This window comes from Pteropus medius, unplaced genomic scaffold (assembly GCF_902729225.1).
Source record: "Pteropus medius unplaced genomic scaffold, Ma_sr-lr_union100, whole genome shotgun sequence".
NCBI lineage: Eukaryota > Metazoa > Chordata > Mammalia > Chiroptera > Pteropodidae > Pteropus > Pteropus medius.
The window spans coordinates 5,574,931-5,601,347 of record NW_024349796.1 but is presented as its reverse complement, the minus strand read 5'-3'; the positions used below and the strand labels follow the sequence as shown (position 1 = coordinate 5,601,347).

The window sequence follows — 26,417 nt, the reverse complement described above, 5'->3', positions numbered from 1 at the left end:
GACAATAGCCAAAAGATAGAAACAGCCCAGAAGTCCATCGATGGATAAATGGATAAACAAACTGTCTTATATACATACAATGAAATATTTTTCAGCCATTAAAAGGAAGGAAGTGCTGATACATGGTATCATGCAGATCAATCTTGAAAACATTATGCTAAGTGAAAGAAGCCAGACACAAAAGGTCACATATTGTATGATTTCCATTTAAGTGCAATATCCCCAATAGGTAAATCCATAGAGATAGACGTGAATGTAGTTGCCAGCGGCAGGGTGGAGAAGGGGATGAGAAGAAATTGTTTAATGGGTAGGTTTTATTTTGGGGTGACGGAAATGCTTTGGAACTAGATAGAGGTGCCTGGGATTGCACAATACTGCGAACGTACTACATGCCATTGAACTGTTCACTTCAAAATGGTTAGTTTTATGTTATGTGAATTGCACCGTAATTTTTTAAAAAAAACTGAAGCTACTCGGAAATGTCAAATTATTCACAATCTCCACTCACCCCATGGACCCCAAATCCTGGAATCACAACTCTTTAGGCCAATTCTCTGGTCTTCGGTAGCAAGTTCATCCTGCTCAATTTTATCCAGAGTTCCCTGTGGTTCTGAAGCTCTAGAAAACAGACAAGGAAAATTCTCGTGATGCTAGCTCACACCAGGCCACTACTGCTCCCATAATGTGAGTAAACCCTTCCTTGAGGGTGCGTGGGTGGTGAGGGAGATGCAAAGGGATCTAAAACGACGAGAAATGAGACCTGTCACCAAGCAAATGCGCTACCGCCCCATGGTGCCGCCAGGCCACCGTCAGGTTAATATCAGGGCCCTGTCCCTAGTGCTGACCTCCCCGGGGACGTGATATGCGCCAGGCCAGGCCCCTACCTCCTCCTGCGCGCTAGGGCTCCGGCTGCCGCGCCACCAGGGCGCCGGAACGTTGTGTCGCCGACGGGGCGGGGTCTGCGCCAGGGGCGGGGCCGGGGCGGGGTCTGCGCCAGCGCCGGTCCCGCCGGGCGCCGGGCCACCCGCGTCAACAGTGCCAGAGCGCCCGGGCTGAGCAGGTGAGCTGGCGGGCAGGCGGGGCTGGGCACGCGCGGCCCGGGGCCAGTCACCTGCTACACGCAGGGCCCGGGGTGGAGCCGCGACCCGTGGGCCGGGTCCTGCCCTCCGCGCGCCCCTCGCCGCAGCCGCTCGCGGCCCCTTCGCCAGTTCTGGGGCCGCGGTCCCTGCGCGCGCCGCGGTCCCGGCCTGTGCGGCCGGCGCGGGGGCGGGAGACGGGAGGACGCGGGACGACCTCGAGGGGGGCCGGCCCGGAGCTCGAGGGCGTGGAGGGAGCGCGGGCGCAGCCCCCAGGCCTCCGGCCTTCAGCCGGGCTGTGTCCTAGCTGCCCCAGCGCCAGTCGGCGGTGGGCGCGGTGCGAGCTGTTAAAGGGCCAAGGCATTTAAAGGAGCAGGGCACGTGGTGATTGAGGGACGTTTGTGGACAGGGACGTTTGTTTTCCTCTCCTGGCCGGGATCTTGGCGCCCAGACCGGTCGGCCTGTGGCACCGGGCCCTGGGCACAGCTTTGCTGGGGCAGGAGGGGAGACGTGGGCGAAGAACTGAGCCATAGGTCAAGGCCTGGAGCAGGGGAGATTTCGTGATCAGCGGTTGTTGGGCTGTTTTATCAGGCATTTACAGTTGTGGAGAGTCACCCGGGATCAGGCTTTGGAAGCGGAAGGAACGTGAAACAGTAGGTAGTCCCCAGCTCAAATTTTGTCTATGAAGAAATTTAGCTCACAGAGCTAAAGTGACATTGTCCAAGGTCGCCCAGGTAGGATGTAGCAACGTCAGGCTTAGAACCCATTGTCTTGACCTCTGGTTCTGCTATCCAGCCCTGGGACCAGACCTCAGCCCTTTGGCAGTTGGGTGAAATGCTCCTGTCTGTTGACTTAATGAATCACTTTGAGATATGAAGTGTTGATTGGTGGACCAACTGCATCCCATTTACAGATGAAAAACCTGAGAGGTATCCAATCTAGAACATTTGCAGAGCCAGCTTAACTCAGAATTGACAGCCTATGCTGAGAGTAACTCGATCAGGACAGACCCCGGCTTTCATATAGATGCCCCAGATGTCTGCATAGTTCATTCTGTAGACACCTGAGCCTCCAAGGCCTTCAGCCAAGGCCATTAGCAGTAATTAAAGGCTCTGGATAAGCTGGTTCAGGTGTGCGAGCCTCAGGTTCTCTTCTGTGTGAATGTGGCTGTGTGGGAATGGGGAAATGTGTCAGCAGCTGTGTTTTTGGGGCCCAGCTGGTGAAGGGGCCAGGGATCCTGGCTCCAGCTCAGAGCTGCAGCATCAGCCACCCCTCAGGGGGGCAGGCTGTCCATGCCTTGCGTGCATGAGGGGGCATTTAGGGCAAGGGCTGGAAGTAGGGGCCTTGGAGAAATGTTGCTACAGAGTGGGATGGTTGCTGTTTAAGGTTTTCAGGGAAAGTTCTGTATCGTTTGATGTTGAAGTTACCTGTGCAGCAAGTCGAGTCTTACTTGGTGCATGTATCAGAGATGAATGCCCTGTTCCTATCTATTCGAAAAAGAAGAGGACAAAGAAGAGCCACTCAGATGAGCGTGGAGGCCCAATGCAGGTTGTCATGCCTGTCACCACCCTCTTCAGCTCCCCGATGGCTGCTCACAGCCCCACTGCATACACAGGGTTTGCCAAATAAGAGTTTCCTACCTACCTTGGCCTCTAAATTATTGATGATATAGCATGTTATGTCATATTGATGATATATTGATGAAGTATCGTGGCATGTTATAGTGACATAACGTACCTTACTTTATAAGTTTGTCATGTGTAATAAGAAACCGTTTTATACAGTGGTTATCACAGTTTTTTTAAGAGCTTCTATCCCACGACAGGAGCCGCGATTTCTACCCTTCTGCAAAGGGGGAGCCGAGGTTCAGAGAGTTAAGCAGCTTGTACTGCTGTGTGGCTTTGGTGACCGAGGGCCAGGATTCGATCCCACCCGGCTGCATCTTCTTAATCTTTTGAGTCTTTGTGCAGGAGGTTTCGCATATTCACCCCCTACCCACGTCCCTGCCATACTTCCCAGGAAAAGTCTGCGTGGTCTCCTGACTACCTGACAAAGCCAAACAAATTAAAAATACACACATACACCCGTGCATATTTTTTTCTTTTCTTTCTTTTTTTCTTTTTTAAAGAAACCAGAGCCGTGTGCGGCACGATCGCGTTCTTACTGAAGACATCTTTGGCTGTTTTTCAGCTGTTGCTTTGACTTTAGGACACTGTGTGAGCTCGGGCCGTCAAGACGACAAATGTTCTGCAAGTGTTCCCACCTGTTCCCTGACTCCAGCAGCTGGGGGAGGGCCTGGGGGAAGGAATGTTAGGGCTCCGAGGCTGGCATGTCCTCCGGGCTGCCACCGGCCAGGGCCTGGAGGTTCTCTGCACCTTGAGCTGGCAATGTGAGCTTTAGGCTGTACGTCATCAGTGTCGGCCTCCACACCTGGAAGTGGTGAGGGTGCCTTGTCAACATCTGAAGAAAGAGTAATTTCAAATCAGTCCTCAGGAAAGGCCAGCTGTCAGGGAGGGAGATCAAGTTTGTCCAGCCTCTTCATTGCCTGGGAGAATGAGTCGCTCGGTAGTCTGCCAAAATGCGGTCTTCTGGAGGACGGGAGGAAAAATCGAAAGGGTGCTCACCTTTCTGCTGAACCTGAACCGACAACTTTCTGACTTTTTAAAAATAAAAGTAATACATGTTCATTCTAGAACATTCGGGCAATAGTTTTTAAAAGTTGTCCATTAGCCCTCAGCCCAGCGATGACCAGTGTTAACATACATTTTCTTAAGCACTTCGTGGACATCCATATATGCAAAAATCTGTTAAAATATTAGAGGTAGGAAACGAGATGAAGTTTCGTGTCCTGTCTTTTCCATTACTATTATGCCTTCAAAATTTTCCCTTCATTGAGTATCCTCGGAAAACCAGGCTCGATTGGAGTGTAGACCATTATCTCTCCAGTGCCACAGAGAAGCAGTGCTTGACTCCCGCACGTGGCCACTCCCCATCCCTGTGCCATGCTTATGTTGGAGCCACCACCCCCTCTGCCCCCATGTGGGACACTAATAGCAGAGAGAGAGCAGAGAAAGCCCCCAGGCTGGAGTTGTGGGCTGGGAACAGGAGAGAGGCTACTGAGTTTTTAAGGTGGCCAGTGATCCGGTGAGTGTTCGTAATCCACTGACTTCTCATCTGTGTTTTGGAGAAGCCGTGTATTAAAGAAAAGCAACATACCTGCCCATGGAAAAGGCACGTGCCTTGAAAGTGTGGATGTGTGCCCAGAGAGCCCATGTGTGTGCTGCCTGCGTGACGATGGCCCCGGGCCACCAGGGTATGTGACCCTCACAGGTTCTTTGGGCAGGAAGAGCCCCCTCGGTTGGCAGGTTGGACACCTGCATTATAACTGTGGCTTCTGGTCTTGAGCTTTTAACTGATTGATTCCTTTTATCTTTCTGGGGCTCAGTTTCCTTAACTATAAAATAGGGCGCTGACTAGGTGGGCTTTAGGGTCCTTGCCAACTCTGACTTCGGTCCTATGGACGTGCCCTTTGTTCACGCAGCCAGAGCGGCTTGGGCTGGGTGGACACGGGCTGTCGCCTGAGGGCCTGAGTGAGGTGTGACCTGATGCCCTCATGTGTCTGGTGGTGTAGCAGACCCTGACTTTGCAGGAGGGACATCAGCAAGCTTCCGTTACCCCTGTCGCTCTTTCATCTGAACGATAGCTACTGTTTATTGAACAACTGCTATGGTCGGCACTTTGCATATTGACTCTGGATTTTACAGTCCTTTTGCAAGGTTCGCCTGTTCTGCTTTTTCCAGAAGAGGAAATGGCCCATGTGAAGTTAAATAAATTGTCTGAGGCCATGAGGCCAGGGCGATTGGAACCGTGTCCATCTCCAAAGCCTCAGCGTTTGACCACTAGCTTGTTGCTTCTCACTGAAAAAGAAAATGTTTTTCTGGGCCCTATTCTAAGGTGACGTGTTAGGGGCGTGGCCTGTGTGACTGCCTTCACAGCTTCCCTCTGACACATCCCCACATCGTCCCTTCTTCAGGGTCCTCCAGGAAATCTACCTGGGTCCTGGATGCTCTGAGGAGGAAAGAGCAGATGGGGTAGTTCTAGAGCCTGGTCAGGTTTAGGAGGCCCCATCGGGGTGCCCTAGGGTTCTGCTCCGGCGGGGGCAGGCAGGGGCTGGAACAGTTCTTCAGGGTCCCCGTGCTGGCCGAGGCCACCTCCCTGAGTTGGGGAGAACTATCTAGCAACCGATATGCATCATGGTGTGGGCTCAGGTACATGGACAGGAGCATGAAGGTCAGCCAGGGTCAAATACACGGTCAGGTGTCTGGGGCTGGGGCGACAGGCAGACCCGGGAGCTGTAGAATTTCTGAGGGAGTTTCCTCATCTCAGCAGACACTTCCCTCGTACAGATACTGGGAAATTCCCGGAGCCGTGGGAGCGCAGCCCTGTGACCGTAGAAAGTGGCCTATTTAAAACTAACGCCACCCTGTGAGAGTGAGGGAGGAGTGTTGAGTGAGGCTCGCTGCAAACAAAAACAAAAAAAGCAAAGTATCGAGTATCAGACCTTTCTCTGCAGCCCTAAGTGTTTGTGGTAAGTGCGTTAACTCCCGATTTGCTTTTGGAGAAGCAATTTCCATCTTTTTCCAGGAGGCATTAGTGTTCATTTTAAAATCTCATTGGCCTCGCATTTTAAGGTCAAAAGCTTTATATTTCTCTGAAATGAGAAGAAGGTCGAGGAAACTGGGTCACCGGGTTTCCATAATGATGGCAGGAACTGCTGGCGCCAGCAGATTCTCTGGGTCAGAGTCCCTTGGTTTGGCTACTTCAGCGTTTTGGTCCCATTCCACTGATTACTGGGAGTGAGCACTGCCTTCTTCGGATGTTCGATTTTGCATCCTTGTCCAAGGCAGCTGTCAGCCACCGCGCTTTGTTCTGGGGCAGGTTTCCAGAACAACGTCATCTCGTACACTGGACACCCCCTGTCCCCGTCAGCCCCTCCGCATCTTCCTGCGGCTCCCTCAGAGAATGGAGCTCTGGTTGCTACGTGGTGACAGGATTTGACATCAGCGGTAGGAGCAACCTTTCCCCGCCCCCACCTGCCCGTGAGTCAGCCTCCCTCGGGAGTTTGTGACGTCACTGCTGCTCTGATGTGGACAAACATCTAGCAAGGAGGTTGTTTATCTGCACAGATTCGGGTGGTGATTTTTCCCTCCAAGGATTTCAGAGCACTGTCCGAAGAGACACAGCCCAGCTGCTCTGTCCTCCTTCAGGAGCCAGGTAATACGAGGGGCTGGAGAAGAAGTGAGGTGGCTTCACGGGTCCATCTGGTCCCCCGGTCCAGTGGGAGGGGATGCGGGAGAGAGAGGAGTGGAAGAAAATCTGTCTGAACGTTGATAATCATTTTTTCCCTTTAAAAGAATTAATAGCTTTGAAAAAAACTGCACATGCAATCCATGTTTATTATAGAAGCTTTGAGACATGCAGAAATATATAAAGTAAAAATCACCCAGAATCTCACCATTTAAAGATAACCTACTTTAATGTTTTGTATTTCCTGCCAGTTCTTGATATACGTAAATTTTCTAAGAAAATTCAGGTGATTATGTGTGCCAAGTTTTACATTTAATTTAACAGACTTGTATTGTTTTCACGTTAAGTATTTTTTGAAATCAGATTTTTTGGTGGTCATATAATAAACCCCGGTAGGTGTTTGTCATAGGACAGAGTCAGGCAGTTCAGTCATTTTTACCTTTTTTTTTTTTTTTACAATTATAAATAACTACAAGGAATATGTTTTTATGTAAGTTTTTTATTATTTTCTTAGGACAAATTCTGAGAAGTAGCATTTCAGGATCAAAAGGCATGAATGTTTTAAAGCTTCTGGGTTTTCCTGCCTTCAGAGAGGCAGGTCTGGTCTGTGCCAGGGGTGTTTGAGCCCCAGTTTTTCTCCACCCTCCTCCTCGGTGTGGACTTGGGGGCTTCTCCAAGCCTGAGAACCGTCTTCCCCTTCCGACTTTCCTAGTCTGAAGGATCTGTCCCTCTGCCTCCCCAGTTGCTCTCTGAGCAGATCCGGAGTGTTCCAGAGAAAGGACTGTTCCTTCTTTCCCTCCCCCATTCAGGGAGCAAGCAGTGTGGGGCAGACGGGGTGCTGGGGGTGGGTGGTGGGTGAGGCGCGACGCCCAGGCAGCAGGAAGGTAGACCGTAACTGGACACTGCAGAGCGGAGCTGGGGGCCCTGGCTGGGCATCTGACTCCCTGGTCTGGGCAGCCTTGGGGAAGGCCTGACAGCAGCCTGAGACTCATCCGGGGACTATCTCAGAATGTACATCCCTGGGCATCTGCATCTTAAGCAAGCAGCCTAGCATCATGTTCGGGTGCACAGAACCTGACCCCGAGGTCTGAGGGTCACTTTGAACCTATCACCTTTTAAACCTGTGTCCTCACCTGTCAGGTGGAGAAGCATGGCAGCTCCTGGCTCCTAGGGTTGTGTTCAGTGCACAGCGAGGGCTCCACAGGTGGCATTCACCACCACCCCCTCAGGCGGCCTGGACTCCTTTGAGAAATAGCATCTTAAGGTATCCGGCCTCTCCTAAGTCCTGAGTCCCGCCCTCAGGTGCCAGGAGCTCTAAGAGGCACCGGAGGGTGGGGTTTGATAGTGCCCTTGCCTGGACAGCCAAGACCGGCTCCTCCCTGTTGCCCCTTTGCTGTGCCCTGCTTTTCTGGGGGCCTGGGGCTCAGCTTCGGGGAAGACTTTAGAGGAATTTTTAAAACTGCAATGAGGGAAGGAATCTGCTCAGGGATTGTTTGTTTTCTGGTGAGGAGGCCTTCTGTGAGTTACATCTGGTGGATGAAAGGCACGTTCTGTGGTTTGCTGACGTTTTCTCCCTCTGTCCGGTGCGGTTCCACGTGGAAGGGACACAGTCCCCCTTTAAGCTCACTCTCCCCAGGCGCGCTCAGGGGAACTTGGGGGTGGGCAGACAGAAATGCTTCCCAAAGAAACGTCTTGTTAGCTTTTGGAGACTGGCCGAGGAAATGGAAGTTGGAAGGGCTCACCCCTACTTAATCCTGGGCCCCCTGCTTTTCCGGCCCCACCCTCCTGTAGCTCGCCTTCTCCTTTTAAGAAGCATCTCTGCTCCCTGTTTGTCCATGTCCACCATGCTTTGCTATTTGAGAGTCTAGAAGAAGAGGCAGCCAAATGCTGCAGCCGTTGTGGCTCCGAAGGGTGCCCTTACCTCTGCCCTCGGGGGCTGCAGATCCAGGGACTCGTGACCAGCTCCTCCAGGCACCGCGAAGGTAGAGCACAGGCCTGGAAGACTGTAACTACGTTATAAATTCACACCTAAGCCAAACCGACAGCTGGAAAACAGTATTAGAAGAGCCCCCCGTAGTTCCACAACCCATCCAAGGCTCTGCTCCAGAGGGACTGCCATTTAGGCATACCCGATTTTGAGAAAATTCAGCCGTGTGTTTGTTTTGGATGTCCCACTTGGAGTTGAGAAGGAATTCACGAGTGCCAGAGTGAGTAATGAGCGGAACTGCGGGTCCCAGCGGGTGTTGATTTAGGATTTATGTAGGGGACCCAGCCTCACAAGGAGGACTTTCAGGTTCTCCCGGATCTCCCCTGGCTGGTTTCTTTCCCTGTCACAGATGAAGGCACTCAAGCTCAAAACTTCTCAAGGTCTCAGTTTGTTGGGGATGCAAAGCTGTGGCCCCCAAATTGGGCTTGACTCTGCTGGTTAGACCTTGCTGGTTCCAGGGTCTGGCGTGCCTGTGGCCCTGGCCCGAGCCCAGTCTTAGGGGGATCCCAGAGGAGAGGGGGCGGCCCACACCCCGCCTGGAAAATGCTGCTGGGCTGTCGTAAAGTTCGCCCTGTTCGCAACCTTCTTCTGTTCAGACACCTTCGCTGGTTCCCTCTGCTGGGTCCAGCTCTCGCTCCCCGGTCAGGCACCCATGCGCCTGCCCAGGGCCCACCCCACCTCTCCTCTTGCATCTCCCGTGACTGCCTCCCGGGTTTCCCCACTTCAGACACATCATCTCGCCTTGTCCGGTCAGAGTCGCCTCGTTAGGCGCCCCCTCCCGCACATTTGTTACGAGACTTCCAGATGCCCCGGCTCTTTGCAGTCTCGCGGGCAGTTCCTTACCGTTCGTGTCCCTCTCACTCCTTGAGCCCTGAGACCTCTAATCTGAGCGCAGTGTCCTCAGCACCCCCTCCCGGCAGGCCCCTCACCTCGCTTCCTGCTGCTGTTGCTCCCATGCTTCTCATCCATCCTAAACCCAGGGGAGCTTATTCATTTTGAGATCCCCGTGAGCTGGACAGGGAGCCCTCTGTCATGGGCCCGAGGCAGTGAGGTGGACCAGACACAGGCTCTGTCGTGTGCCTGTGGCTGGGGGATGGAGTCGAAGTCCATCAGGAATAATCCAGGCCCCGCTGTCTTCAGAAAGAGTGGCAGCCAAGGACCCTGCTGTGGTGAACAGAGGCCGACTGGGTGGAAGACACCCGCTGGCTTCATTTGAAAATCATAAATACCTGCAGCCCGGGGGTGACCAGTTTGGAGACGGACTTTCAGCAGAGGGCAGACCTGGCCATCTGCCCCTAGGAGCATGAAGCTTGGCCTGACAGTTTCTAGGGAGCAGTGATGGCAGAAGTTGTCCTGCCCAGGATGTTGACGGGGACAGTCAGATCCGGCAGGGGTTGTCCGAAGCTCCTCGCTGCCCCCGTGGGCAGCTTCTGCAGGGTGCTGCTGTGTGCAGACACCACTCAGGACGGCACGGTAGCCTTGGGGACAGGCCCCCCACCTGTGTGGTCCCTTCAACCTCAGCCGCCGTTATACTTTCCCACCACACACACATGCGTGTGCACACACACACACACGCGCACACACACACACACGCACACACTTGCCACATGTGGTCCCATGGCTTCTGTGGCTTTGGCGGCCATTTCTAAACTCGACTCTCATCTCCCTCCCTTGCACCCCAGACCCTCAGCCGCCTCCTAGAAGCTTCTCCTTTTTCACCCACAGACACAGCTTCCGGGATGAAATCCAGCCTTCCCGAGACGTTCTCCTCCTGCCTCCCCCGCACTGTCCCTTCTTTTTACTCCTCTTTCAGTCAGTGCAGACCGGTATTTGTAAACAGATCTGTCTGTCACGCTCCTTGGGGGACGCCCTATGCCATCATCACGAGGCACGGGGACGCCGTCACACCTGCACAGCCCCGCCCCCCAGCGCCAGGCCCCGGTGGACATTCTTCGTGCCCTCTGCCCTGCCCTCTCACCTGGAACAATCTGTCTCCATCAGACGGTGTTATTTTCTCTAGAAAACATTCCTGATCTCTAGAATTCAGTCCCTTCTTTGTGCTTCTGTACTGCTTGGTGAACACCTGAGTTGTACCGTTCATCACACTGGATGGTTTTTTGTTTCTTTTTTTAAGGACAAAACTATTTTTTACTCACCTTCATATCCCCAGAGCCCAGCCCGGTTGTCGGCGCACTATGGGTGCTCAGTCGATGTTTGTCGATGGAATGAATGAGCGTGCTGACAGTTTGGAGCGGCCCTGACTTTTCTAGTTGGGCGGTTTGCCTGTGGCATGGATCGCCTGAGGCCAGTTGCCGTCAGGGCCTCTACAGCCTCGGTGGTGGCTCTTTAGGACTGTTGTTTTACAGCAGTCATTTGACACGGCTTCCTGGGGGGTCGTTGTGTCTAGGACTTGTGTCGGGGGCTTAAAGCTGCCGTTCCTTCAGCCCCCTGCCGCCTTCGCCTCGCAGGGAGGAGGAACGAGGTCCCCTGTGCTCCTTCTTGCAGGTGCTCCCAGCGGCAGGGCCATGTTCACGTTCATGGCCTCCGACAGTGAGGAGGAAGTGTGCGGCGAGCGGACCTCCCTGATGTCAGCCGAGAGCCCCACGCCACGCGCCCGCCCGGAAGGCAGGCCGGCCCCGGAGGACAGGGGCGCTGCCGCCCAGCGGGTAGGTCCCCGCCAGCGGGCTGAGGCCTCGAAACAGGCCTCTGGGGTTCCCATACCTAATGGATGGAAAGCAGACATTCCCTGATGCGGGGGGAGTGAAGTGGGGATTGGCCAGAGGGGTGGACGGCGGGTTCTTCGTCTTCATAGCAGACTCTGCACATGCAGGACGGTTACAGGTTAGCTGTGCAGTGGGCCGACTGGTTCTCCACCCAGCCCCTGCCCCGTCCCAGAGCAGGAATGAGAGTGAGTTCAGGTGCTGGGACAGGTAGCACAGGCTCAGGGACGGGAGCAGGAAACCCGGAGGGCACCTTTATGGCAGGTGGCAGAGAGGCGAGCATGCCTGGTTCACGTTTGACTTTTGAGCTGAGGGTGTGACTTAGTCCATTCTGGCTGCTGTAACAGAAATAGACTGGGCGACGTGTAAGCAACAGGAGTTTATTTCTCATTGTTCCAGAAGCAGGAAGTCCACGATCCAGTTGCCAGGAGATACGGTGTCTGGTGAGGGCCTGCTTCCTGGTGCAGAGACAGCCGTCTCCTCTGTGTCCTCACGTGGCAGAAGGAGCATGGCCCTTTTATAAGGGTGCTCACCCCATTCACGAGGGCTCCACCCTCATGACCTAATCACCTCCCAAAGGTCCCACCTCCTAATACCATCACGGTGGGGGTTAGGTTTCAACCTGTGAGCTTGGGGGGACACAGACATTCAGTCCATAGCAGGAGGGGTGAACCGCAGCGTGATCTTAACTCTGCAGTGCTCAGGGCAGGAGATTATGACACTATGAATTGGGGGTGTCCTTGGGAAAGCCACCTGGCCCCGCAACCTCCCTCCCCATCAGGGCAAAACAGTTTCCAAATTTGCCTATATCCTAGTCTTCCTTTTGCCCATGATAGTATTTAAAAACCTGTCCATGTGGATTTTTTTTCCTTCCAGCCAGCCGTAACCCCCCTCGCTGGAATTTGAGCTCATTTCTTGTCTTTCTCTGCTCCGAGCAGGACTTCACCAGTTCAGGGCCACCGTGCAGCCGCCTGGTAGACTTTTCGTGCTCGTTTCTTCATCTTTAGTCTCCTGGAGCGTTCGTGCATTTTAGTTGTTTCAATTCCTGCTCATTAACAGTTTCTTCGCCTTCTCAGCTGAGCATCCAGATGGGCGTTCTCTGCAAAGCCGTGATACCAAAGCAACGGCCATTTTTGATTTGGGTTGCATTTGACTTTGTCTTTGGCTGTTAATGTAATTAGCAGCTAATGACCCCGAAGTGCCACAGTTCAAAGCAGAAAGCCTTGCAGATCCGTCTGTGGCAGCACCTGGGGGCGTCCGGCCCCCTCCTTCGCTGCTCACTCCCGACTTCCCGTAGCCTGGATCCTCCCAGATGCTTGATGCCCAGTTAGCCTCTCTGGTTCGGAGGGGCAAATTTTACATGCTTGATTTGGGAGGGGGGCAAAAATTTCAAAGTAATTTCTTCCTCTACAAATTCCCAGCATCTTATTTACAACCAAAGAGAGTCTCTGAGTGTGTTGACCGTTCTGGTTTGTTATTTGTCACCCCAAAGTCTTTACTGTCTGGTTTCTCCCTGTCACCTGGCCTGTCTCCTCCCGAATCAGTATGGCGTGGGAGCAGAGCTGAGTGGTGTCCTGAGCCCTTGTGCTGAGGGAGGAGAGAGCTATTCAGATGTGCTCCAAATCCGTTAGCCATTCAGTCGTGGGCCTTCAGACACCCTCTTTGCTGGCTGCCGCGGCCTCCCGTGCAGCATCCATGGTGGTTGGTGCCAACTCTGCATCTCTGGTTGTCCTCTCAAACTTTTCAAGTGTCCCAGAATTTTCAGCACGCCCACATCTGCACTACAGCCCACAGACTGGTTCTCACCTCTGTCAGGCGACATTCAGACTTCTCGGTTCCTGTTCCACACGTTGGTAGGCCACCCTGAGGCGGGGGAACATTCTGTGGCCCTCACAGTGTGGTTTCCCACAGAGAAGCCAGGACAGCGAGGAGGACCACGAGGAGGACGCTGACCGCTACGTCTGCAGTGGGGTCCCCGGGCGACCACCGGGCCTGGAGGAGGAACTGACACTCAAGTATGGGGCGAAGCACGTGATCATGCTGTTTGTGCCTGTCACGCTGTGCATGGTCGTGGTGGTGGCTACCATCAAGTCCGTACGCTTCTACACGGAGAAGAATGGACAGCTGTGAGTTGGGGGCTGGGCAGGGTGGGGAGCGGGGCTGGGTCGGGGGCCGCGGCCTGCACAGGCCACTGCGCCAGCAGCAGTGGGAGCAGGGTTGAAGCGTCTACACCCTGGTCCGTCCACTGCCTCGGCCTGTTCCTAACCTCCCCACCTCTGCTTCCTCCTCTGTGTAATGGGTTTGATGACGTTACTGGGAGAATTAAGTGAGCTGATCTGTATAAAGCTCCTAGAACAAAGCCTGCCGTGTGCTGCCTCCGGAACGCTGGTGTTACTGCAGAAGGCGTGCTCTTGCCAGACAGCACTGAGCTCTGCGTTCCAAGCACCGGGTCTCTGGCACAGCTGTGCCACCTGTCACTGTGTGACTATGATCAGGTCGCTCCCCCTTGCCTGCTGCTGCACCGGGCTCAGCCACAGGCTGAGGTCAGGCCCAGGAGACAGGTGGGAGGGCAGGGCATGGCCGCACTCGCCCAGGCAGCTGTGGCCAGGGCACCTCCACCAGCGATCTGTCAGGGTGGGGGCGCACGGCAGGCAGGAAGTGGACACCTCGCCTTCCCCCTCAGCATCTACACGCCATTCACCGAGGACACGCCCTCGGTGGGCCAGCGCCTCCTCAACTCTGTGCTCAACACGCTCATCATGATCAGCGTCATCGTGGTCATGACCATCTTCCTGGTCGTGCTCTACAAGTACCGCTGCTACAAGGTGAGCTCCGGCCCCGCCCCCGGCCCGCCCGCCCCCCGGCGCCTCTCGTGCAGCGACCATTGGCTTTAAAAAAAATCAGAGTTCCTTTTTTCTGCAAAATGGACTTGATTTTTTTTATTACTTGGTCGATTTCACTCCTGTCTCCTGCCACAGATTACCCAATGCTTTTGTCTTTTAAACTGACACATAATCCCACTCAGGTTCCTCATTGCTGTGTTCAAAGTGTCGCTTCTCAGATTCAAAGTTAATTTTATTTTGCTTCTCCTTCCGAAGAAGTGAGAGGTTCTATTTTAAGCTCCTTTTACCCCATACTTCCCCTCCAGGTTTATTTTTATTTTCCCATTTCCCTTTTGGCCGGGGATGTACAGATGCTGTGCTGGGCTCTTCTAGTGCTGGGGGACGGTTGGGTGGCCCCTTGTAGCTGTGGAGTGGCCCCAGTGGCTGGCAGAGGCATGGAGTCCCACCTGGCCCAAAACACGTGCGTTGTCTGTTTCCAGAGATGCTGTAAGCTTTTAGACACGGGTTCCAGGCTTTTCTCCCGAGGAAGGTTTTGAGGCCCCGAGGACTGAAAGGAAGTTAAATTGGGCATTACCTAATAACCGTTCACATGCAGACATGTGTAGCACTTTGCAGTCAGGCTGTCACCATCTATGGAACAGGTAGAGAGAAGTGAGTGCCATCTCACCGCAGGTGACCATGGGGTGAGGGATGGGAGAGGCTGTCAGGAAGCGTCCGGAAGCCGAACCTTATTAATAATTACCTGGGTAGTGAAGCGGAGTTTTAAATTGGGGTGGAGAGGACGGTGGGCCGTGGGAAGCTGGGTGGGGAGCTGACTGTCTGGAGCAGAGAATGCAGCGTAGATGAAAGACATCTAGGAGCACGGGGAGTGTGGGACGCAGCACTGCTGTGGTCAGCAGGTGTCGGGTGACCAGTCTGAGGGAACATTAGGAGGCAGCTCAGCCTTCCATTCAGTAAGGTTTACTTGTATGTGCCACGACACTCAGGCAGTGACGGTGGCCTCCAGCAGCAGGGGTGGCTGGGATGAAGGGGTCGGCACATTCCAAAGGTAGCCAAGGCCGCTGCCTTCACTGCTGGTAGATCACGTCCCCCCCGAGGTCCCTAGTGGCTGAGCTGGGTATGTCCTCAGAGGGGTGACACCACTCTACCACTGATGGCTGGCTAAGGGACTGGCTTGGGCTCAGCCCCACTGTCATCCTTGACCGCCCCCCATGTTTGGCCCAGAGAAGAGGAGCATGTCTTTCTGTTCAGAAGCAGCTCCTGCAGGAGCCTGTCCTAACCACTCTATCTGCAGGAGCCCCGCAATGAATCTCTTCTGCCATTTTTCCCTTCCGAGCCCTTATCACCACCCGTTAATATGGTTATGTCCTACTGCCCTCGCACTGGAATGCAGCACACGCGGGCGGGAGCTTTGCCAGCTTTATCCCCAGAGCTCAGAACATGCCAGGCGCGTAGGAGACACCCAGCGTAGCCTCTCTCATGAGCGAGTGGCGTCCGGGCGCTTAGCACTGAGGGAGTGTCATCTCCTTCGTACGCTTGCCGAGCGACCTCGAGGCCCGCCCTGGATTCCCGTGCCCTCCTTATCTGTGAAACGGCCACCTCGTGCCCTCCCACGTGGTCACGAAGGAGCCTCACAAAGGTTTGCAGGCTTGGGCGTCCGTCGCAGGAACCTGGGGGAGTTGAGATTTGGACGTTGGGACGACATGCGCTCATTCTGTCTGTTTCCTTGTCTAGTTTATCCATGGTTGGTTGATCATGTCCTCTCTGATGCTGCTGTTCCTCTTCACCTATATCTACCTCGGGTGAGTGGCAGCTGGTGAGCAGTGAGGTCCTCGGGGACACCCCGCCCCCCGCAACATGAGTGGATATGAAGAACCTGGCTGGGAAGGGCACCTGTAGGGCTCCCCCCGCTCCCCGGCCACTGCGTCGAGAGCTCAGGCCTTCTTGACCCAGGGCGTGGGCTCCACGGTGGGCCACATCTGGTCCCTAATGTAAATAAGCAGAGCCATCATGGAGGAGGCTCTCTCTGAACCCAAGGAGGGTAGGAACGTCTCAGAATTTATGTTATAATCTTTGGGCTGGGCCTGGATACTTCCTAGTTTATGGAGAAAGGGATCTCTACTGCCCTTGATTTGGGATAGCAGCCTGACCCAGGGACCCGAAGACCGTGGGGTCAGGAGAGCCTTCTCTGCGGGCTGAGGGCCTTCTGGGTGTGTGGCTAACCCAGGGGTGAGGTGTCGGTTTATGCCCCACAGCGTTCCGCGAAGCACTTCAGGGGGTTGGTTGTAGGTCTCGTGGAAATGGAGAGAGGGAAGCCAGAGGTAGGAAAAACCCAGGCTGGGGCTTAGTGGTCGAGGAGCAGGGGCCGTTGAACTGCGTTGGGGTCTGACCTGTCCGCTGAGTCCCCTGGCCCCTGCCGGGCTCGACTGTGGTCCTGCAGGGAAGTGTTCAAGACCTACAACGTGGCCATGGACTACCCCACCCTGTTCCTGACCGTCTGGAACTTCGGGGCGGTGGGCATGGTGTGCATCCACTGGAAGGGCCCCCTGGTGCTGCAGCAGGCCTACCTCATCATGATCAGCGCGCTCATGGCCTTGGTGTTCATCAAGTACCTCCCGGAGTGGTCCGCGTGGGTCATCCTGGGCGCCATCTCTGTGTACGGTAGGTGGGCGCAGTGGAGCTGTGAGCCTGGTGCTGGACGGCGGGGCAGCGTCCAGGCCCAAGTCCTTGTCGCCGCACATGTGTGGCGGGTGCTGAAAGGTCCCGTTCCTCCCCAAGGGGGGCACGGGTGGTCTCCCCTCTGAGAGGTTGGCCTCGTAAAGCACATGGGGTCCCGTAGACTCTTGACCGTGGCCACGATTACTAATAATAGCAAATGTTTGTTGAGCACTCACACTCAGTTACTGGGCACAATGCCTACAGATAACGAGCGTGCAGAGTGTTAGCTGCTGTTGAATTAGCGTTAGGGCGATGACCATCACTCGTACCGTTTCTTCCATTTTAGAGGGGAGGAATTTGGGACCCAGAGAAGTGGGAGATCAGGTCCTTCCTCTTCCTGTCTGCAGTGGGCCCTCTCAGACCCGACTCTGGCCTCCAGCCAGTGGACACTCTAGTGACTGTGGCCGGAAACCTGTTGGCTGGATACTAGGGTGACAGAACATGTTCCGAGAGCCTCACCCTGGGATTCTGGGACACGTGTGTCCCCTACACGCTGGCATTAGAGGGCTGGCTCCGCCCTCTGGGTCCGCTTGGGAAGAAATGTCTTTTTGAACCCTGCAAGGACGTCTTTGTTTTCCCAGACCTCGTGGCTGTGCTGTGCCCCAAGGGGCCGCTGAGAATGCTGGTGGAGACAGCCCAGGAGAGAAACGAGCCCATCTTCCCTGCGCTGATATACTCATGTGAGTGGCCCCCACGCCGCCTCCGACCCGGGGTCAGAAGGCACCAGAGGTGGCAGCCAGGGGCGGCTTCCTGGCCGCAGCTCCAAATGGCCTAGGAGATGGTTACCCTTTTCCTGACCACAGGGAGGAGACGGCTTGGCGACCCCCGGAGGGGCTCCACCTTCTGGAGGTGACAGTGGCTGTGTCTTGATGTTTCACAGGATGAAGCTTGGGAAGGCAGAGCGGGAAGGGGGCCCCACAGCTTCGTTCCATCCAGCCTCCAGTGGCATGTAGGGGGTACAGACTGTACCCCCTCAGCCCTCCACGCTCCCGGAAAAGAACTTTGGAGAGGGGCCCTTCAGGGCAGGGCTCTCGGGGCGCAGGGCGCGCCTGCCTTTCCCCGAGCGCCCTCCACAGCTGCATGGCTGCTTGAAGTTAGGTCTGAAGGGAAGGCGCGTGGGAGGCTGCAGGGCTCGGCCGGGACGTAGGGCTTTGGGTTTATACGTGCATTCATCAGATGCGCGCCAGATCCCGCTTTGTGGTGGGCGCTGTGCTGGATGTTGGCCCCGGTGCTTGTTCACAGAGAGCCTGAGTCTCGGGCTCAGCTGTGCACAGGGTGCCCTGGGAACCCGTTTATGGAACAGCCGCAGGGTGCCGGCTGATCTCTGACAAATGAAGAATTGAGTGGAGAATCGTTGGCTCTGTGGCGCGCTCCGGGCTCCGGGCGTGTTCGGTGGGTGAGGGGACCGCGTGCGGGAGGACCGAGACGGCGCCCGGACGTCCCTTCACCGTCTCTGCTCTGCTGGAGCTTACAGTTTAGAATGGGCGACAGACAGTAACTGAGCAGATAGATACGTCAGTCGGGACGTGCGTGCTCTATGGAAGTATAAAGCAGGGTGAGCAGACCCGTGGACCTCAGCGAAGTGGGGAGGCTGCCGTTTTGCATAAGGTGGCCATTTAGAGGCATTTGACCAGAGACCGCCCTGCCTCAGGAAAATCTGGGGACAGAATTCCAGTCAGAGGGAACCGCAGCGAGTGCAAAGGCCCTGAGACAGGCGTGGGCCTGGCTGCTCAGGGAGCGCCCGAGGCTGGGCAGGAGGGACACAGGAAGGGGCGAGGTCCAGGTCAGGGCGGGCGCCGCAGGCTGTGGCGAGGGCTTGGCTTTTACTCCTGAGTGACATGTGACGCCATTGGAAGATTTCGAACTGACCAGGCAGGTCTCTGAGTAGAGAATAAAGTATACGGAGGACAAGAGTGGAAGCAGGAGCTGGTTTCGGAGGCTGGAGGACAAGCTAGGAGGGAGGGGGCGTGCTGGGGCCCGGGGCAGCGGCAGAGGCAGGGAAAGGTGGCTGGATTTCAGAGACATTTTGGATGCAGCATCCGCGAGGTTAGCTGATGGTTGGGATGCACGTCGTGAGAGAGTCGAGGCTGATGTCAGCGCTTTGGGCCTGAGCAACAGAAAGGATGAGATGGCCATTTCCGGGCAGGGAGACGACGCGTGGCAGGTGGAGGGCGTTAACAGCATCGGGGCGCATGAGCCTGAGATGTCCACGGGACATGCAGCTGGAGAGCTGGAGGGACCGACGCAAGCTCAGGAGAGACAGAGGAAACACAGACAGTACCACATGACACACAGACACACAGTGGAATGGCGTTCCGTCTTAAAGAGAAAGGAAATTCTGACACATGCTACAGCGTGGATGAACCTTGAGGACATTATGCTGAGTGAATTAGGCCAGTCACAAAAAGATAAATATTGTGTGATTCCACTTGTATGAGGTACCTAGAATAGTCAAACTGAGAGAGACAGAGGTAGAATGGTGGTCGCCAGGGCCTTGCCCGGAGGGGGGGGTGGGGGTGAGTGGGGGTGCGGGGGAAGTGGGGCACAAAGTTTCAGCATTGCAAAAGGACAGGGTTCTGGAGACCCGTTTCACAGCAATGTGAATATACGGAACACTACTAAACTGTACACTTAAAAATGGTTGAGATAGTACATTTTATGTTACCTGTTTTTTATCACAATGAAACACAATTAGTTCACCACACTTCACTCCCATTATTGTCGCTGCCATTTTTGTGATGAGGCGGAAAAGGACAGGAAGAATCATCTGCCCACACCCGGTCGGTGAGTCGGGACGCTTCCTCCAGCGGCGTCCTGACCACGAGGCACGAGCAGATACTACAGGGCTGAGGCTTCTGGGACGCAGACTCTGCCCAGCTGCCTCTCAGGCCCAGGGTGGTCACCGCCCTGCCTGAGGCTTGACCGTTTCCTCCTTTCCTAGCCGCCATGGTGTGGACGGTGGGCATGGCCAAGCTGGACCCCTCGTCTCAGGGAGCCCTTCAGCTCCCCTACAACCCGGAGATGGGTGAGTATCGGAGCTGAGAGCGTCTCGTCGCTGGGTGCACCTGCGCCCAGCTCCGCCCGGCCCGGCCTCACCTCTCAGGGGGTCACGAGGCCCGGAGGAGCAGAAGTGAACACTGACCCTCCTGGCATCTTGGGGACTGCATGAGGGTGGGACTTTGGTCTTTGCCTCAACCCCATTTCTCTTCCTTTCCTTCCCTTCCCTTGTTATATGCAGTGGAGAATCTGTCTCTCTGTGTCAGGGCCGGCGGGTGAGGGCCCGGAAGCCCTGAGCTCAAGCTTCGTGCCCCGTCACTCAGAGAACAGTCTGACTGGACTTTCTTCTCTCTCCCTTTGCCTCTGCTCGCCCCATGGTGATGATGGTTGTCTCCTGCTGCCGAATGCCCAGAAGAAGACTCCTATGACAGTTTTGGGGAGCCCTCGTACCCTGAAGTCTTCGAACCCCCCCTGCCCGGCTACCCAGGGGAGGAGCTGGAGGAAGAGGAGGAAAGTAAGGTGCCCGTGTCCCGATGGTCCGCGTGGGCCCGGGGGTGGGAGTGGAGGGTCCAGGTGGGGGGAGGCATGAGGGAAAAGGCCCTTCCGCATCAGAGATGGCGATGCGCAAGTCAGCGGGGAGCCTGCAAAGGGAGGGGCCCGTCGGCAGGCCATGGGGACCTTCGCATCCAGGCTAAACCATGTATTTAACAGCATCATCGAGCACCAGCTGGGGGGTGCCTGGCTCTGGTGGACCCACATCCGGCAGATGTGGACCCTGCTTGTGCACACCCTGTGAGCCAGGGAGCACTGTGGAGGAGGACGTGACATGGGGAAAGCTGATGAGCTCTTGGCCTGGTCTTAGGAGGTCAGAGAGTTACCCGAGGAAGCAACTTCTGAGCTGAGCTCCAGAGGTTGAGCCACAGCAGTAACACAGGTGGGGGAAGGGTGCACCCCTCTAGCGGAGGGGACAGTAGGAGCAGAGCCCATGAGGCAGAGGGCACATGGCGAGTTAGAGGAAGCGAAGGCAAGATGCCGAGAAGTTCAGAGGGGGCTGGAGGCAGGCAGCGGTCTGAGGAGCCTCCGAGATCAAAATGGAATTCTAGTCTATGTCCCATGAGCCCTGGGAGCCATCGGGATTTGGGGTTGTGCGGCAGGAAGGACACGATCAGGAGGGGCAGAGTTGTGGCTGGTAGAGGATTCCGTCCTGACACGTGCACTCGAGTGGCCTCTAGAATGTCCCATCGTAGCTGTCGGGGACGCGAGCCGTGGGCCCTGGGCTCGGAGGGCAGGCTAGGCGGGGCAGGTCAGCCGCTAACAGCACTGTCCCACCTCGAGGCTGACAGCGGGCTGTGGAGCACGGGGCGGGGGGCAGAGGTGGGGTGGCGGCTTCCCCAGGAGACACCCATGTGGCTGGGGAGACAGGAAGAGCTGGTGTGGAACAGTCTCGAAGGCGCATGTGAGATGTTCTGGGATGCCTGTGTCCCCAAGGGGATTCACGTCGTCATCGCGTCGGCCCACAGTTACAGATCAGGTGGCACATGGGTGCAGGGAGGCGCTGCAGGATTAAGGCAGCCTCTGCCCTCCAGGGGTTCCTCATGGGAGCAGCCCAGGTGGGGAGAGTGAGGTATAAAGTGTGGACAGGAAGGTAAGTTGGAGGTGGGCCTTGAAGGGTGGCTTGGCGGTCACCCAGCAGACAGGCTGGTAGATGGCACTGACCACCCAGAGTCAGCACAGACCCCACAGGTTCAAGGACTCAGTCTAAGAACACCCTCACTTCACACACCAGCCACAGGCTCTGGCGGTTTCCAGGCCACTCACACATCTGACCAACGGGCTATAAATCTTGGGGTTCCCACAACCCCTTCAGGTTTGATAATTCTTTAGGATGACTCACAACTCAGGCAAGCACTACACAAATATAGTTTAATTATAAAGGATGCAAATCAGGACCAGCCAAATGAAGAGACACATAGGCGAGGTCTGGGAGGGTCCTGGACACAAAGCCTTTGTGCTCTCTCCCTGTGGAATCAGGGTACACCCCTGTCAGTGTAAGAGAAGAGAATTTTTATGAGTTTGAGCCAAACCGACTAGCGTGCGGGGACAAGGTAACCATGAGGGGGTCTGAGATCACTGACATTTCAAAGGTATGTTACCTTAGATGCAGAAAGATGATAGGCAGGCTCACTTACGGTAAAAACTGATCTTGGTCAAGGAAGCTACAGGCCTAGGACGTGACTACCTGCCACGACCTTAAATTTTTAAGTTCAGACCATCCAAGGTGGTTACTTTTGGTCTCTGAGTTTGTAGGGCCTGCCATACTGGCCCCCCCTGAGCTCGGCCCCTTTCTCATCCTCCCCGTACCCCGACACATGATATGTTCATTGAACTTGAGTGTCCACAGTTTTTGGGGGGGTTTCAGAGGCCCCAGGTGATTAAATCACTGCTCGCAGGACCGAACTTCATCTCTAGGCCCTCTCCCCTCCCCGGAGGTCTGGCTTACACAGAGTCCCAGCCCGTTCATCACTTGGTTGGTCTTTCTGGGGGCATGCCCCATCCTCATCCTCTCATTTGCATAAACTCAGCTGTGGTCCAAGGGGCTCCTGAATAACGAAGACTCTCCTATTCCCTGGGCAATTCCAAGGATTTAGTGCCCCCCTCCGCCAACCAGGAACCAGGGACAAAGGCCAGTCCTGTTCTTTATTATACAGCAGCATTGGCAATGGTGCAGATGGCAAGGAAAGAAGCTTCAGGAAGTTCCAGGGCTGTTTGGTGGCCCAGTGTGGGGCATGGCTGGGAGCAGCTGGGAAGGGCCAGACCTTAAAGAGTTGCCCTACTCATGGAGGAGCTCAGGTTTTATCCCAGAGGCGATTAGGAACCGTTCACGGTTTGTTAGCAGGGAAATGAAATGAGCAGAGCCACAGGGCCCGACTTCAGCAGCAGGCTAGGAGCAGGCAGAGCCTCCGCACACAGATGCCCGGGCGGGTCCTGGCGAGGGGCTAGCGGGGAGGTGCGGAGGGCGAGCAGCGGAAGTTGGAGCAGGCAGATGTGAGGGTCCGCAGGACGTCCAGATGGAGACTCTGGGAGACACTTGGAGGGGGGTGGCACTCAGGAGGGAGGTCAGGGTTTGAGACTCAAGCTGATGTCATTAGCATATATGCAGCAAGGGGACCCAGGGAAGGTGCAGGCTCAGAACCTGGGGTTGACGACTGTGAGGGATGGAGGGAAAGACCTGTTGAGGACCCTGGGGACTAGCCAGAGGACAAGATGCTGAGACAGACAAGCAGTGGGAGAGCCACAGTGTCCACTGGGGCTGTGTGGTGGCCTTGCCTGAGCACACTGGTCAGGGGACCTGGCCCTGGTGCCTCTAGGTCTCTGAAGAGACTAAGAGGTGAGCACAGAGTTCTTTTGAAAAAGAATGGACTGAGAAAGAAGAGAGGAGGGAGGGGAGAGAGCAGGGAATCAGTAGGGGGCAGTAGCGAGAGACCACACGTCCAGGACAGCCGCGCTGTGAGGAGGCGGCGCTTAGCCCGGGTCTGGTACCCGCCCAGGAAGCAGCCAGCCAAAGCGGGGAGGCCGAAATCAGAGCAGGGGTCTGGCAGAGGAAGGGACAGATGGGGACGGATGCTGCCTTGACCAGGAAGAGGGACGTCTCTCGTTTGGAGCCTGGAAGGGAGGGGGTGGGGCAGACAGTTTCCTCGATGCAGGCATCGTGGGAGCTCTCATTTACTCTTCGGTAAAGCTAATTACAAACCCGTTCACTTATTTTCAAGGGGAAAGGGTCTCCGGGGGTCCTCTAGGTGTTGCATGTGTTCTTGCAAGTAGTGAGATTAAATTTCCTAAAAAATACTTATAATTCACACCAGGCACTGAGTTGACAGCCTCCCACCAACCCCAGACAATGCACTTTATTTGCTGTTTTCTTGACTAAGTGCCAAGGACCAGTTCTACCTGAGTTATCGAACATGCCAGCTTTTCACAGCCCGATTGCAAGTCACCCCGTCCAAGAGTCCCCTCGCTTTTCCCGCTGCTTGCTGTTTTTCTGAGGCAGCCAGTCCTTGTCCCAGAGTCCGGGCGAGGTGGGCTGAGAGAGATGCTACCCCATCCGGCCCCCTGGGGGCCCCAGCATTCTGCCCCCGGGTCCCCGGCTGTTTGGCTGGTGTCTGCCTTCTCTGCCGCCGCCTCTTGGGGCGTCTAAGACTGTGGTTGCTCTCTGTCTTCCTCACCCCAGGGGGCGTGAAGCTGGGCCTTGGAGATTTCATCTTCTACAGCGTGCTGGTGGGCAAGGCAGCGGCCACGGGCAGCGGGGACTGGAATACCACGCTGGCCTGCTTCGTGGCCATCCTCATCGTGAGTGGGTGGTGTGGCCCCTGGGGGTCTCTGTAGGGGCTCAGGGTTCCAGGGGAGTGTTCAGATGCTGTCATCCCTGGGAAGGCAGAAGTGATGGGGGCTGGGTGGGCTCGCCAAGATCCTCAGGGTGAGACCGAGGTTTCCAGGAGGTTCCGGGGGTCGGTAAGACGCAGGGACAGCCCAGGGGAGGGGGGACCTGGGGGTCTGGCATGCACGCCGGGGCGGCAGAGCTTAGCTTTGTGTGCTTGTGTTACCATACGTGTGAAGCAGGGGCGATCACCTAAGATTTAAGAAGGAGGAAGTAGGTTGAGGGCCTTGCCTGTGGCCACAGCACTCACGAGTGACAAGCTGTGATCTGAACTCAGGCCCTGGGCTGGGCGTGTCGCCTCCAAGCCACCCAGACAGCATGGGGTCTCCTGGGGCTTCGGAGGGGGTCTCATCACTTTGAGCCCCAGCAATGAAATTTGGAGGACCTCGTATTCACTTAACGTGGCCAGATACACGTCACGGGGGAAACGTCCTATGGTGACTGGATCTCAGAGGTGGGGGCTCCCAGTGGCCCATGCTCAGGAACCCCGGGGTGGCACGTGGCACGCTGAGACTGAGGCTTCAGTCCTTCCGAGATTTTGTATCTGCCCCCAGTATGTTTCACTGATGCCATCAGGTCGGGCTTGTCACTGCCGTAGCCTGAGGGGGGTCCCGTGGTGGAGGCAGCACTGTCCTGGGAGTGGGGACGCCTGCTTTCCAGTCCGACCTTAACTTCAGGGTGTTTCAGAGGAGGCGAGAAGTCCTGCCCTCGGCCCCGCACAGAGCTGTCGAGGACGAGGGCTCTTGTCTGACAAGTCCTCGACAAGCTCCTGCGCGCCCGGAGCCCAGACCATCACTAACTGCTCCCCTCTCCCGCCCCCGCTTGTCTTGTCCTCACCTCATGCCGTGCAGGGCTTGTGTCTGACCCTCCTGCTGCTTGCTGTGTTCAAGAAAGCGCTGCCCGCCTTGCCCATCTCCATCACGTTCGGGCTCATCTTCTACTTCTCCACGGACAACCTGGTGCGCCCCTTCATGGACACGCTGGCCTCCCATCAGCTCTACATCTGAAGGGACGCGCGGGCGCTGCGGCCGGAAGCTGTAGGAAATCGTAACTGGACGCAGTCGTATAGTCTTACACTCTAGTGCCATATATTTTTAAGACTTTTCTTTCCTAAAAAAAAAAAAAAAATGAGAATAAAAAGTATCGTGTTTACTTCGTGAAGAGGCAGGACTAGCTTTTTGGTGCTGGTCCTTTTGTCACCAGACTGTGGCTCACCCCTTCGTGACCGCCTGGAAGTTGGTCCAGATGAACTGAGGAAGGGTCTGTGATGTGGGGAGGGGCGTGGACAAGGGCGCCTGGTCACAGCCTCGTAGCCTGGAATGTTCCAAAGCCAAGATGAAGGAAGGTGTGGGCAAGAGCCAGAGTTCATGCCCGGGATGGCACTGAGTACCTGGTCACTTTGGCTGGAGAAGAAAAGCCAGTTTTCTCTGCAGAATGTTCCCAATGCTTTGTCTATGACGTCATTATTTTATTACCTTTAGAAACCGAGTCCTATTCTTGTTACAGCAGTTCCTGCTGGGAAGTGGCTTAACATAGATATCAATAAACAGACGTATCCTGTTGGAATCTTGCTTGGTATTTGGTCTGTTTGTCAGCGTTGGCCCCCTCCCTGCGTCTCACGGCCACTCCTGGGATAACGTGTACCCTGGGCACAGAGAGGAGATTTGCCCAGTGACGGAGGAGCGAGGCTTAACTGCTCCCTGCCCCCGTCTCCTCTCTGCAGTCATTTCTTTAACTAGAAAGTTCCCTAAGCAAAGGTGCACAGAGAGTGGCGAGGCCTGGGGGCTGACGGCTCGGAGGTGCACCAGGCCGCTGCTGCTGCTGCTGAGCAGAGCCCTGTGCTGGCTGCGACTGTGCACGTCGCCAGAAACACGGCAAGGCCGTTGCCAAAACATAGAGCAGGTGTCGGTCCTCGGTGCTTGACAGAAAGCAGCGCACAGTGGGGGCCCCCCGGGATCCCCCCTTCAGAACTGCCCTCCTTTCCTTCTACGGCCATTCCCCGGGCGTGGGGCGGGGGAAGGGTGTAGACAGGTTGGTTTTTCCTTTTCTTCTCTCCAGCATCCACCGGTTGCAAGGAGAATCCCTTGGAACAGGACTCAAGCCCGGTGAGCCAGCGCAGAGCAGGTCTGGTCCTCCTGGAGCTTGGCTGTCTGACCGCTGAGGAGACGCAGGTCCTGTGCTCACACTTCAAACTGGTAGCTGTGTCTCCTTGTTCCGGAAATAACGTGAGTCCTGTGAAGCTGGCGGTTTATCGTGAGCAGAATAAGAGAACTATGTATTTTGATATCTGACAAGAGCTTTTGCTCCCCTGGGCTGTTTGTAGAACAGCAGAGG

At 55.7% G+C, this 26,417-nt stretch overlaps 1 protein-coding gene and 1 long non-coding RNA gene across 5 annotated transcripts in view; both read left to right on the top strand.

Annotated features, from left to right (window-relative positions):
* The first annotated feature begins 976 nt into the window (after nucleotides 1-976).
* Nucleotides 977-25,649, top strand: PSEN2 (presenilin 2). 4 transcript variants are annotated; one of them, XM_039883279.1, is made up of 12 exons: nucleotides 980-1,060; nucleotides 1,668-1,729; nucleotides 10,876-11,036; nucleotides 13,002-13,216; nucleotides 13,774-13,915; nucleotides 15,668-15,735; nucleotides 16,374-16,594; nucleotides 17,233-17,331; nucleotides 19,593-19,676; nucleotides 20,064-20,162; nucleotides 23,877-23,995; nucleotides 24,935-25,649. In XM_039883279.1, the coding sequence occupies exons 3-12, from the start codon at nucleotides 10,896-10,898 to the stop codon at nucleotides 25,088-25,090; spliced, it is 1,344 nt and encodes a 447-aa protein (XP_039739213.1). In that variant the 5' UTR covers nucleotides 980-1,060; nucleotides 1,668-1,729; nucleotides 10,876-10,895; the 3' UTR covers nucleotides 25,091-25,649. The 4 variants fall into 4 exon arrangements, with proteins under 4 accessions (XP_039739211.1, XP_039739213.1, XP_039739210.1 ...); XM_039883276.1 differs by having other exon boundaries at nucleotides 20,061-20,162; XM_039883277.1 differs by lacking the exon at nucleotides 1,668-1,729 and having other exon boundaries at nucleotides 977-1,060; nucleotides 20,061-20,162.
* A 454-nt stretch (nucleotides 25,650-26,103) lies between these two features.
* LOC120619112 (uncharacterized) overlaps nucleotides 26,104-26,417 on the top strand; it is a 3,868-nt gene continuing 3,554 nt past the window's right edge. Inside the window, exon 1 of the long non-coding RNA XR_005657361.1 lies at nucleotides 26,104-26,308. This is a non-coding gene — a long non-coding RNA (uncharacterized LOC120619112). The remainder of the gene's footprint in view (nucleotides 26,309-26,417) is intronic.

Coding starts and splice junctions, on each gene's coding strand:
- PSEN2 (XM_039883277.1), top strand. CDS start 10,896: ATGTTCACGTTCATGGCCTCCGACAGTGAGGAGGAAGTGTGCGGCGAG. Junction 11,037..13,001: donor GGGGCGCTGCCGCCCAGCGG/GTAGGTCCCCGC, acceptor GGTTTCCCACAG/AGAAGCCAGGACAGCGAGGA. Junction 16,595..17,232: donor GGGCGCCATCTCTGTGTACG/GTAGGTGGGCGC, acceptor TTGTTTTCCCAG/ACCTCGTGGCTGTGCTGTGC.